Source organism: Diabrotica virgifera, chromosome 8 (assembly GCF_917563875.1).
Source record: "Diabrotica virgifera virgifera chromosome 8, PGI_DIABVI_V3a".
In the NCBI taxonomy this organism is placed as follows: Eukaryota; Metazoa; Arthropoda; class Insecta; order Coleoptera; family Chrysomelidae; genus Diabrotica; species Diabrotica virgifera.
This window is the reverse complement of record NC_065450.1, coordinates 29,337,581-29,351,174: the sequence shown is the minus strand read 5'-3', so window position 1 is coordinate 29,351,174 and position 13,594 is coordinate 29,337,581. Positions and strand designations below refer to the sequence as shown.

The 13,594-nt window shown below is 36.7% G+C and overlaps 1 protein-coding gene across 1 annotated transcript in view; it reads left to right on the top strand.

Moving 5' to 3' along the window:
* Positions 1-13,594, top strand: part of LOC114336298 (uncharacterized) — a 233,738-nt gene that overhangs the window by 71,492 nt on the left and 148,652 nt on the right. The window contains exons 4-5 of the mRNA XM_050659806.1: positions 1,565-1,714; positions 9,087-9,441. Coding sequence (XP_050515763.1) covers positions 1,565-1,714; positions 9,087-9,441 — 505 coding nt within the window. The remainder of the gene's footprint in view (positions 1-1,564; positions 1,715-9,086; positions 9,442-13,594) is intronic.

The window sequence follows — 13,594 nt, the reverse complement described above, 5'->3', positions numbered from 1 at the left end:
GGAATATACTCCAGATCACTGAACCTTAGTATAAAATGGGGTAGGGGCAAAAATGCCAGCGTAGTTCAGAATGAACTGGCTGGTATCTCTATCGCCGCAAAAGAGATAATCGGGAAAGGTATAGCCGGCAAAACTATAATAATCTGCACAGACAGCAGACAAGTGCTACTAACCCTGAACAGACCACGTGTCATATCAGGGCTAGTAATGGAGGGTCATGAATCACTAGCCCAAGCTTCGGATGGTAAGAACATCATCCTGAGGTGGGTTAAAAGACACAACGGAAATAAAGGCAACCGCATTGCTGACCAGCTAGCTAGGAAGGCAGCAGGCCTAAGACTCTTAGGACCTGGTGATCTTTTTAGCTGGTCAACTGCAACAATCGCGGAAATTGTCAAATGTCACTCCCACACGCAAACCGTGAAAAGATGGGAAGAAGGATCAGGATGCAAACTTGCCAAGGTAACACTAAGGAACCTTGGGAAGTCAGCATCAGAAAAGTACTTGAGAGTGACCAGGAAAAACCTACGCTTGACAGTTGGTTTTTTAACTGGCCATTGTCAACTAAGAAAACACCTCCACACACTGGGGCAAGTAGATACATCTCTATGCAGGAGGTGTGAACGAGATGACGAAACTGTCGAGCATGTCCTATGTGAATGTCCGGAGTTATCGTCAATACGAGAGTATGCGTTCGGCGAGCCTTGGCCTATACCTGCCGATATAGGGGAGATGTCACCAGGTGATTTGTCCACCTTCCTGGAAATGGCAGGATGGATGATGAACTAAGGACGACCACCCCCTGGGAGGATGTACAATGGGTCAATTGTGGCCTAAGTGCTGTGGGACTTGACTCACACTCCCTACTCTACAGATACAGATACGTGCTTTCCTCAAGGTGACTTATGGTCGGGAGGTTGAACCTACCGAAGAAGAAAGAAATAGGAACCCTCTAAAGCGCGAAGTGTGCCGGCAATGTGTATGGAGAAGAAACAATCAGTAACTTCAATAAAGTGTTTTCGTTATCAGTCATTTACATGCAAGAAACATTCTGTCATTGAGGTGGTTTGTCCAATAGTCAGATCGTTTTAAAATGTTAAATTTTTAGTGTTGTTTGTTTTTTGGTACACAAAAATAAAAAATATTAGTTTAAAACATCGTAAACCATAATTAGACATGACAAAAGACTGGATTATACCTTCATTCCTTCTAAAGTATCAAGTAATCTATTATGTGCTTCCGTATGACTTTATTTACAGTATGTAATGGTGATGTTAAAGTCTAGTCTCCGTTGTTGTTAAAAACTGTATTCGAGATTTCCTTGTCATATTCTTGGACAAACTACATTAGACGATTGCTTTATTAAAAAAATTCAACAATTTGTAAAATAGTGAGTTAATACAAATGAATTTTACATGATGAGTGTTTTTGAATACTTTGGTGAAAGTACCCAATTGGATTAGACACAAGGTTATTGTACCAAAGTAGTTTTTTTTATCTATTTACCTAATTCATTTAGTTTAGCTATTATTTACATAAATATAAATTATTTTTATCGTTTCAGGTAGTACATTCGGTAAAAATTCAAGGATTTCCCGTCTATCGAATTGTGACATTAAATTGTGAAGTGTTTGGATTAGCTGGTTATTATGGACTGTTTTTAAGACCAACTTCTACATTATATGATCTTCCCTTTACATCGGCTTACATAAAAGTAAGTAGCCAATATTATTATATTTTATATTATATAAAAATTAGAAAGTATTGATTGGCTTACCCCTTCCAAGCCCCTGGCAGACTGTGATGCCTTCACATATCTGGGCACAGAAATCAATCATAAGAATTCCGTAACTAACGAAATGAATGCACGTATTTCCGGTGGGAATCATACATACTATTCTAACAAAAGATTGAAATCGAAAGACATCGAAATTGTTAGACAACAGAACCAAAATGATTATGTATCTACATAATCATTTGCATAGAGGCTCTTTACTGGAATCAAACAGCTGTCGTCAAGGTGGATAATGAAACAACGCAAGCTCAAAAAATTCTCAGAGGTGTAAGACAGGGATGCATTCTCTCCCCACTACTGTTCAATCTATATTCAGAAAGTATCTTCCAGGAAGCTCTTGAGGAATGCGAAAGCGGCATCAAAGTGAATGGTACCTGGGTCAATAATATACGATATGCGGATGATTCGGTCTTAATAGCAGACAATATAGAAGACCTCCAAAACCTTCTTAATAAAATTGGAGAGCATAGCGAGAACATGGGACTTAGCATCAACATAAAAAAGACGAAGTTCCTTATAATCAGCCGTCAATTATGTCAACATCAAAATGCAAGACTAGCATATAACAACCAAGATGTAGAGCGCCTAAGAAAGTTTAAGTACCTGGGAACCTGGCTATGTGAAGACTGGATGTCGGATATGGAAATTAAATGTCGGATAGATACAGCCAGAAGTGCATTCATGAAATTCAGAAACGTCTTTACGAACTCTGACTTTGATCTAAACCTAAGATTAAGATTCACAAAATGCTATATATGGTCGGTGCTCCTGTATGGCATGGAAGGATGGACTTTAAAAATAAACACAATGAATAAGCTAGAGGCATTTGAGATGTGGATCTATCGACGAGTCCTTAAAGTTCCCTGGACCGCAAGAATAACAAATGAAGAAATCCTGAGAAGAATTGGTACATAACGACAACTGATGAGCACAATTAAACAGAGAAAAACGGCATACCTGGGACACATAATTAGAAATGAAATATATCAGTTTCTGCAAACCTTAATTGAAGTAAAGATCGAAGGAAGAAGGGGAGTGATCAGGAAGAAAATGTCATGGCTCCGTAATGTCAAACAATGGACAGGACTAAAAAACATAGGAGACCTAATACATACTGCAAGGGATAGAGAAAAATGGTCAAACGTGATCGCGAACATCCATTAGTGGATTGCATAGGAAGAAGAAGAAGAATCTACATAACATTGATTAGACTTAGACCCGTAGTAACCTATGGTTGTAAAATCTTGCTTATAACGAAAAAAGATGAAGGCCAACTCAACACATTCAATATAAAGATACTGAGAAAAGTATATGGCCCGGTGCAAGAGGAAGACGGCAAATGGAAAATCAGGAGAAACGACGAGATTAATGAAGTGAATGAATGGTATGATTTGTGAAAAGTCAAAGACTGTCTTGGCTGGGACATGGCCAGAGACAAGAAGATACAAAGACAATAAAGAAAATATACCAATGGAAGCGGGTACGGAAGGTTTCAATAGTCAAAAGGCAAAGTTCAATTTTTACAATCAAAGGAAGGCCCAAAACGAGATGGTTGAGTGACGTGGAAGAGAATCTGAAAACTATGAATATAAGACAATGTAGGATATGGGCACAAAATACATCTGAATGGAAGGACATAGCCAGACAGACAAAGACTCATCCAAGGTTATGAAGAATCCAGAAGAACTTAAAAAGGTATAAAAGGTGAGAAATTTGACGTCAGACATCCGGTTCCAGAGTTTCAACCGGAAGTACTGTTTTAAAGTCGCTCAAGGGATAATATACTTCTAGCTTTTATATCACTTTCGGTAAAAAGTTGTAACCGGAAGTGACACATTATAGTCGCAGAAATAGTACATGTGATATATCAATTGATATATACTGATAATAAGTTTTCTTCCTCTTTTTCTTGTTTTAATAGGACTATGTCCTATTTCTTCTGTTGCAGTCTCTGCTGTGATCCGAAGCTTCAGCTCTCGTACCATCGCTTTTGGGTCTTCCTATTGGTCGCTTGGTATTGAGCTTCTGTGTCTTCGCCCATTTCGCCATTAAGTTCAGGATCCATCCGATCTACGTGGTCTTCTCACATGCGTCGTCTTGCTCTTGTCCATCTCACTACATCTTGAACGCCTAGCTCTTTCATTGTGTCTTCGCTTCCTATTCTATCTCTGAGTGTGATACCTCTTATGGATCTTAGGATTTTTATTTCTGTTGTTCTCAATATTTGTTTGGTCTTTGTTGTCTCGGCCCTTGTCTCAACTGCATATGTCAGTACTGGTCTAACACATGTCTTAAAAATGCGGCCTTTGGTTTCGGTGCTCATATATTTATTCCGCCAGATTATATCCCTCAGGAAACCAGATATTCTCGCTGCTTCCGTTGCCTGCTGTTTTGTTTCTTGCTACAGAGGCATGTTTCCATATCCAAGTATCTACAATCCATTACCCTGTTCGATTATATGGTCGTCCACTAATAATTTACGTCTAATTGGATCCTTGGATATTACCATCGATTGGGTTTTCTCTATTGATAGTGTCAGGTTATACTTTTCGGCGGTTATTTTAAATTTTTGTAGTAGGCGTTGTTAGTCATCTTCGTTTTCGGCAATTAAGATTGCATCATCGCCCGATAATAAGTAGGGGCCAAATATTTAGTTCTGATTTTGATGTCATTGCCGGTTAAAAAGTTATGACTGGAAGTAGGGAAAAATGACCGGAAATAGTGAAATCGTATATCAATCGACGCAAAGTTACACTAAAGGTCGCAGCATATTATCATGCAGGTAACGAATCCAGCACGTAGCGTTTAGTTTCTAAAAAATATTGATTTTAATAGTTTTAAATATGAACGATTCACACTGTCTGGAACGTATCGTGTCAGACACCTCTTTGTAAAATAAGGTTTTTCGGAAACTACGCTACGTGCTGGAAACGATACGTGCATGATAATATGCCGCGACCTTAAGAGTTCAAATATCGACTTCTGGTTCTCCTACCGGTCACGTTGGGTAAAAACCTAGCACTTACGAAGCCCAAGTGTTTGCTTTATTTTAAGTATCAGGGTTTGCAACCCTGGGTTCGTGTTAACTGTATTAGCCACTTTTAGGCGGAGTTTCGTAATTTAGATATAGGAAACGTGAATGAACTGAATTTATCATATTTAAGCAATAAGTAGGAGACACACTTTCTCTACTCCACTTTATTGCATTACTATGAAATACTAGGTACTACAATAATGGCGAACTATACAGGGTGTAACAAAAATACAGGTCATAAATTAAATAAATAAATGATAGATAAATGGGATTTATCTCACTATTTAGATATTTTAGAAATCCTTAAATTACCTTAAAGTATTCGTTAGATATTTATTTATAAAACAATAAACATTACGCATATTTGTTTTAATAATTGCAAAGTAGAACACCTTAGTTTAAGTCCACGTTTTGCTTAGATCAACAAGGTCGATTATTTATTTTGACATACTAACGAGAATATATAAAAATATATTTACAAAACGAAGTATTTGATAAATATGGGAACACGATCAGATTTGAGTCATTCGTGGGTCAGTAGAGTTAGTTAGTTAGGTTCGGGAGGTTGCTGCCGTTAGAGCAGAATTATGTAATCACCTATCAACTGAATACATTTATATGGTATTAGTTTAACCAAATAAAGGAGTTATGAGTACATAGTGTATTCCTGATAGTCAACCCCATCACTAGAGCAGTTTAAATATCCGCTTACCACCATACACATATTCTGGGACCACAAATAGTTCGAATGAACCTAACTTACCTTAGTACAAATATGCACGTAAAAGAAGTTACAGCCCTTTGAAGTTACAAAATGAAAATCGATTTTTTTGAATACATCGAAAACCACTAGAGATTTTTTGTTGAAAATGGACATGTGGCATTCTTATGGAAAGAACATGTTAAAGAAAAATTATAGTGAAATTTGTGCACCCCATAAAAATTTTATGGGGGTTTTGTTCCCTTAAACCTCCCCAAACTTTTGTGTCCGTTCCAAATAAATTATTATTGTGATGCCATTAGTTACATTAAATGTTTTTAAAACTTTTTTGCCTCTTAGTATTTTTTCGATAAGGCAGTTTTTATCGAGTTGCGGCTGCTTTTTTAATATGTTTACATAAAAATTTTATGAGGGTTTTGTTCTTTGAAACCCCCCAAATGTTTGTGTACGTTCCAATTAAACTATTACTGCGGAACCATTAGTTAAACACAGTGTTTTTAAAACTTTTTTGCCTCTTTGTATTTTTTTGATAAAGCATCTTTTATCGAGATGTGGCTTCTTTTTTAATATGGTTCAAAATATACTTAAAAATGTAAATCATAAATAAATTTTCATATTATTACCAAGTCTCCATAATCGTACTTACTTACTTACTTACTAGCCAACGCCCACCCTTGGCATGTTAGCCATTTGGCGGCGCGCTGACCAGTATAGACGAGCCGTTTCTCGTAGGCGATCTTCATCCTCCTCGGGTGGGTCTGTTATCAGGGCTGGGCACTTTGGGAGGTGAGCAGCATCCATCTGGGGCTGATTACATAGTGGACAGTTGTCATTTTCACGGACGCCGATGCGATGTAGATGGGAGGCCAGGTAGTCATGCCCCGTAGTTGTTCTGAACGCGGCTACACTGATGGGTCTCGGCAAGTTGTGAGGGATTGGTGACTCTATTAGGTGGGCCCAAGATTTTCCAGCACCGGCTTGTATTTGCTGGTCTTTTACCTTCGCTTTGATTCCTCTTTTAATGGTGGACTTTGCTGATGTGTACGATTGGAAGCTAGGGGGCTGTGGAAGAGTAGTGCCTTCTTTTGCAAGTTCATCCGCCGCTTCATTCCCTTCAACACCGACATGACTAGGGATCCATTATAAAGTAATCAGCCACCCTTTTTCCAGCAAGTTCGATAGTTGGACGCGGCAAGATATTGTTTGGGCACAGTCGGTATTTCGATTTGTCGACAGGGCGAGGATTGCGGCTTGGCAGTCGATGAAGAAGGCAACTTTTTGGGGGTGTTGGAGATTCTCGAGACTTTTAGCGGCTTCGTGTATAGCAGCAATTTCGCCATCATAGTTGGTGAGAGGGGCACCCACATCTATGGAGCCTTTGGAGAACGTTGAGACATATCCTGCTCCTGTTCTTCCCGAGTCCGGCATCGAGGAGCCATCGCAGTAGATGTGGAGCCAATCATGCGCTGGGTAATTGGTGTGTATCGTCTCTAGGGCGGCTTTCCTTAGGACAATGTCTGACGATAAGTGCTTCGGGTCGTTATGGTTTTCAAGACGCAATTCTGTGTTTGGTAGACAGCGGGCGAGTGTAGTTTGCGCTGGGAAGGGGGCGGCTTTCGACAGGTCAATGTGGTATTTTTCCATGATTTGATTTGCTACTGTAAGCGGAGTGGTTTGTGTTTTAAGACGCGAGGCTGCTTGTCTATATTCGTCCCATTTTTGTGGAAGTATTCGTCTTTGCCTTTCCCAGAAGGTTAACGCGTGTTGCTCTCTGCGGCATTGTATTGGTTCAATACCGGTCTGGGCTTCCATTGATGTAATCGGTGTTGATTTTGGAGCACCGGTGATGACGCGAAGGGCAGTGTTCTGGGCGACTTCAAGCTTGGAGGTGGTGTTTGTACTCGCAGTTATTGTAGCTTCACTCCCATATTCTAGTATCGGCCGGACATAGGTTTTGTATGTTGCTACCAAGACATCTTGCGTGGCGCCCCATTTTGTTGCTGTGAGACGTTTGAGCAGTCGACATCTCTTTGTGGCTTTCTCTGCAATGTCGTCGATTTGAGGTTTACACGTCATTTTCTTATCTATGTACACCCCCAGGTATTTTGTTACATCCTCTCTTTCCAGGTCGACTCCTTTGTATGTCAGCTTGACAGCAGTCTGCTTTGTTGAAAGGGTAAGTACTTGATATACGGTTTTGGTTGTACTGACAGTTAGGCAGTTTTTATCCGCCCATTTTTCTAGATTTTTGAGAGCCTCGTTCATTAATCCCTCGAGCGCTTTCAGACTGCTACTTGATGCCCATATTAGGAGGTCATCGGCATACAGGAGGGCATCAACACCAGGTGTCTTTCTAATCATTGCTAGCACATCGTTTATCATTAGGTTGAACAATTAATCCATAATCGTACTTTACCATATACAAATATATAGTGGATTTGACAAATTTTCAAATATCTCGATAAAAACTGGCTTTTGGAAAAAGTACTAAGAGACAAAAAAGTTTTTAAAAACTTGTGTTTAACTAATGGCGCTACAATAATAATTAAATTGGAACGTACACAAAAGTGTGGGGGATTTAACGGAACCAAACCCCCATAAAATTTTTATGGGGTGTCCAAATTTCATTATCATTTTTTCTTAAAATACTATTACCATAAGAATACCACATGTCCATTTTCAATAAAAAATCTCTAATAGTTTTCGATCTATTGGAAAAAATCGATTTTCATTTTGAAACTTCAAAGGGCTGTAACTTTTTTTCTGTGCACATTTGTACTAAGGTAAGTTAGGTTCAATCGAACTATTTTTGGTCCCAGAATATGCGATTAAATTTATGACCTGTATTTTTGTTACACCCTGTATACTTTTATAATAAATAATCACTTTCTTGTGAATCGAAACAAGAGACGCCTTATTTTAGTTAGTTCAGAGAGCGCCAAAAGCACTCTAACTAGTTTCAATCCTCCTTAGTGTTTCTTCAGAGAGCGCATATTTGATTCTCTCTGAACCACTAAAATTCTGGCCGCCAGCCTCGATTCACAAACGAAAGATCATGTTGACATGGATGCCGTGGCGGCCTCTGCTAAAAACTAACGAAAGTTTTACTTTTAATATTAACAATACTAAAAATAAAACTTTATCAGAACTAATCTTCTGGTTACACCATTCGTGACATCTAATATTTGTAAGCCAAACTAAAATAAGACGGCTCTTGTTTAGATTCACAACGAAATTATTATTTATTATTTTTATTAGTTCTACTGCTATTCTGAGTATTGGGAACTAATCTTTGTTGGAATTTTACCGTGCTGGACAGGCGGGTAGTGAGATGCAACCTGATAGATCTCCCTCGGCCTTCTTAGCTCCGGCGATTTGTTAGCTTGCAAATATTAGAAGCCACAAAAGATGAAACCAGAAGATTAGTTCTGATAAAGTTTTATTTTTAATAGGTATTGTTAATACCAAAAGCAAAACTCTCGTTAGTATATATTTTTATTTTTTTAAATATATACTCCTTTTTTTCTCCGTTTCAGGTAAATTGGAGTGACCAGTTTGTTTTCAACGTCCATGCCAGAAGTATATTCCCCTGCGATGTTCACAGTGGAGGAATCACAGTTCTTTTTGAATATCCTTCATGCATTTTGCCCGTTGGTGATAGAATACGCCTATATGCGAAATTACGAGTAAACGTTGCAAGTCTAGATCCACCAACTACCTTAGAATACATTTCTGAGCAAAGAGTTGTTAGAGGTCAGCACAGCCTGTACTTCGAATGTGATTTGTTCACCGAACGGTATATAGAGTACTGTTTCGTGTATGTGAGTAAAGCCATTACGGGAACTATGACCGATATTAGGATGGATTGTGTTCCGACGTTACCAGTGACAGGTACGTGTTGTATAATACAATAACAAACTAGACATAGTAATTGATTATTCCCCGTTTTAAAACGTTTTTATATACTTCACTTGTTCTTTGTCTGTCCCTTTGTCACTGTGTCCGGGAATCTTGTAGTCGATTTTAAACATACTTTTTGACTAGCTAGACATTTGAAATTTTCAGAATAGCTCAGAACTCGAGCTGCAATATTAAACAGTTTTTACATGGATGCATTAAGTTTTCTTTTGAAATTTCAAGCCATTTTAAATGTAAATAATGCAATGCCATTTATGCCTGGTTGTACTAACATCTTAAACTTAAGCTGCGCCTTAAACACAGCTTACGAAATATACGCGTTGCGCTATTGAGACAGATCTATTTTCAGCTTCCTACAATGGATTGCCACGTGGATTACATCTTATACTTCTTTGTTAAGACGTGCTTAGATAAGAATCGAAAATTATGGTGCAACGTAAGTGAGACTTAAGGCCCTATCTATAAGCTGAGGTGGGCTAAGCTTGAGCTTAAGATTTGTTGGTGCAATCAGACAATAGATCCCGTTATAAAGTACCCTAGTCAACAGCAGATGTAGCTCAGTGGTAGAGTATTCGTTTGCAGATCGAGAAGTTCCCGGTTCAAACCCTGGAGTTCATTTTTTTTAAAATTTTTTTTAGTTTAATTATTATAAGTTATATATTAAAAATTCATATTCTATTAAGTTAATATAATATTAACTATATTAAGGTATATCACAATTACTCTTTAGAAGCATGTTTCATTAATTTTTTATCAATTTAAACATTTTTTTTTATTTATATTAGTTTAAAATCGATTACAAAATTCTTTCATACCATAGGAATTGAAACAACAAACAAATTTAACTTACGTGCATAGAAATCGGCCCACTTAAAAATTTGGTCATTTTTGATGTCTAATATTTCCTAAACCTTTTAGCCGATTTAAGTAATTTTTTGAACATGTTATAGTTTAATTCTTTAACAATACCACTGTAATAATATTGTTGCTAAACTGGTAAATTTTCATTGTATACCTGGTGTAGCAATCAAACTGTATTTTTTCTCAAAGTTCGCATCACCCTGTGCAATATTCTAGCATTTATAAAATACTGAAATTAAAACTTAACTATAGCCTCAGGTTTTCTTAACATTTTGTTTTTTGATTCATTCGTTTATGTTGGATAATTAAAAAGTTAGGTACTTTAACAACTAGACATGTTCTTCATCAATACGCTTCTAAATAAGTACGACAAACTTTAAGGGGTAATTCTGCATGAAAAGATAATGATAGTTGGCATTATAAACGTATGTCCGCAAATGTTTCGTTTCCGAGATACGGGATGTTGAAATTTTTCTTACAAACTGACGATTTATTTATTACTTTAAAACCAGTTGAGATATGCGTATCAATTTTGGTGAGTTTTAAAAGATAGTTATTGCAGATATTTTGACATAATATTAAGAATTTTATATTCACCATTAGCGTGCATACGTGTAATATGATCGGTCATACTACACGTATGCGCGCTAATGGTGAAAATTAAATTCTTAATTGTATGCAAAAAAAATGTGCAATAACTACGTCTTAAAACCCACCAAATTTCATTTGCATATCTCAACTGGTTTTAAAGCAATAAATAAATCGTCAGTTTGTAAGAAATAATTCAACATCCCGTATCTCGTAAACTATACATTTGCGGACATACGTTTATGATGCAAGAGATCATTATTTTTTAATGCAGAATTACCCCTTAAAGTTTGTCGCACTTATTTAGAAACACCCTGTATTGATGAAGAACATGTCTAGTTGTGAAAGTACCTAACTTTTTTATTATCCAACATAAGCGAATGAATAAAAAAACAGAATGTTAAGAAAACCTGAGGATATAGTTGGGTTTTAATTTCAGTATTTTATAAATGCTATAATATTCCACAGGGTGATGCGAACTTTGAGAAAAAACACAGATTGGTTGGTACACCCGGTATACAATGGAAATTTACCTCTTTAGCAACAATATTATTACAGTGGTATTGCTAAAGAATCAGGCTATAACATGTTCAAAAAATCACTTAAATCGGCCAACAGGTTTAGGAAATAGACATAAAAAATGACCAAATTTCTAAGTGGGCCGATTTCTATGCACGTAAGTTTATTTTAAAATTTTATATTGTATCCTAGAAATAATAAAAATTTGGTATTAGAAAAAGTTGTTTTCTATAAAAATTTTCATTTATTTTTATAATTCCCACGAATGCTTGTAATTTTTCTTATTTTATCTTTTTTCCAGTTCTTTTCTCATGATACCATTCTCTCACTTTTTATTTCCTTCTTTTTCTTTTCTCTCTTTCTATCAATTTTCTTCTTCGTTCTTCTATTACTTTAACTCTTGATATATGGGAAGATAAAACTTCTTTTTTTCTCTATCTTTCTTTTTCATCTTCCCTCCATTTTTATTTAATTCTCCATACTTCGCCTTCCTCCCTCATTCTTTCTTTCTTCCTCTCTCATTCTCATTCGTAAACAATTAAGTTTTGATAAGGTACATTACGGCAGACGATTTCTGTAAAATGTTCTCTACGTTTGTACCGTACCTACCTATTGATGTAAATTATAACGAATTAATCTTAGAACACCGGTACATATGAGGCTCGAAGGCCCTGTGTTGCTCAGTACTAGTAGAAAAAAAAAAAGAAATCTTTGAGCTGGAAAGCAGCTTAACTGAAAACTGGAAGTTGACCTCCAGTGTAGTCAACTCCTGAACACACTGGGGCTCCATAAGAATAGGTATAGTTGGACCAACATTGGAATTCACCAATGGTTTGGTTCCACATTGGATTTATTTAGGGTTACGTCGGACCCTAAACGTTGGATCCTAATTAAATGAGAAAATAACAATGCCAAACAGGTGAAATAACGAAAAATAAAATTTAAAGAAGACGAAAGGTATAAAAAAATAGCTTACCCTTTGTCAAGGGTCTTGACAATACCAGTCGAACTTTCGACTGGCTTTTAAAAAAATATTTATAAGAATTAAAATGTATGTACGGGGTGAAACAAAATTTAATAAAATAAGCAAAATTCGACAGGATGTAACAACCAGATTTTTGAAACGCTTTACGTTGCGTTGTGCTTGTTAAATAGTTTTAGAGTATGATGATCTTAGCGAAAATCTACTGTGTTTGTTTTTTGATCTCTTTCCCAACCAGTTTTTAAAGTAGTTGGATAAATGAGGCTAGATGTTATATATTTAATCTTCGTGAATTAAAGCAGGGCTGGAAATAAGATAAAAAGGACTGCTAAGGAGGTTAAGATCAATGTAAGACAAGAAAAACCAAATTGGTATCTCATTGCCGGTTTTCTAAATAAGAAATAAATAATTGTTGATTATTACTCCATTAAATCTTACCAAGATCACAAAATTGATTGAGGACTCCAGAAGTTTTTCTTCTATCTGTCCCATTGTCCGTCTGTCTGAAAGTGCGATGACTCTTAAAGGAAAGCTCATAGAATCTTCAAACGTTATAGTTCCTTTGGGCCCAAGAAAAAAGCCAGGTCAAAGGTCACCAAGACTACAGGTTAATCCAGATAGAGAGGACGTAGGGTTCTGAAGCTTGATATATACTTCCTGTAGGAATATACAAATACACGATGTATTAAATTTAGGGTTAAAAGAGTTATTTAATATATTCAAACAGTTGGTTACGTTTAAGTATTCGGCAGAGCCCTCCGATTTTTGGTTGTTGTTTGTTATAAGGGATGGCAGTTGTTGACATATCACCGGTTTTCGGTAATACCGGTTTATTTAAATCCGGTTTAACCAGGCAGTTATAACCGGTCAAAAAAACCGGTTATTCCAAAAACAGGTGTTCGGTTTTTAGTCATAGCCAATACCCAACAGGTTACATTTACATTGCGCTTTAGTTTGCGTTACTCCATTCGAATCAATATCAGTCCATATCAGTATATAAATCAGTCATCAGTGTTGTGAAATAGGTTTCAGTCATATTAAAATTTCTCATCGACGCGCGGGGAAGCTAAAATTTGTCCCATTTTTTCTCTTAATTCAGTATTTTTCCCCTTATCCGTTTTTTACCGGTTATTACTTTAAAAAGAAAAACCGGTCATAACTGGGACAAAAAAAAAC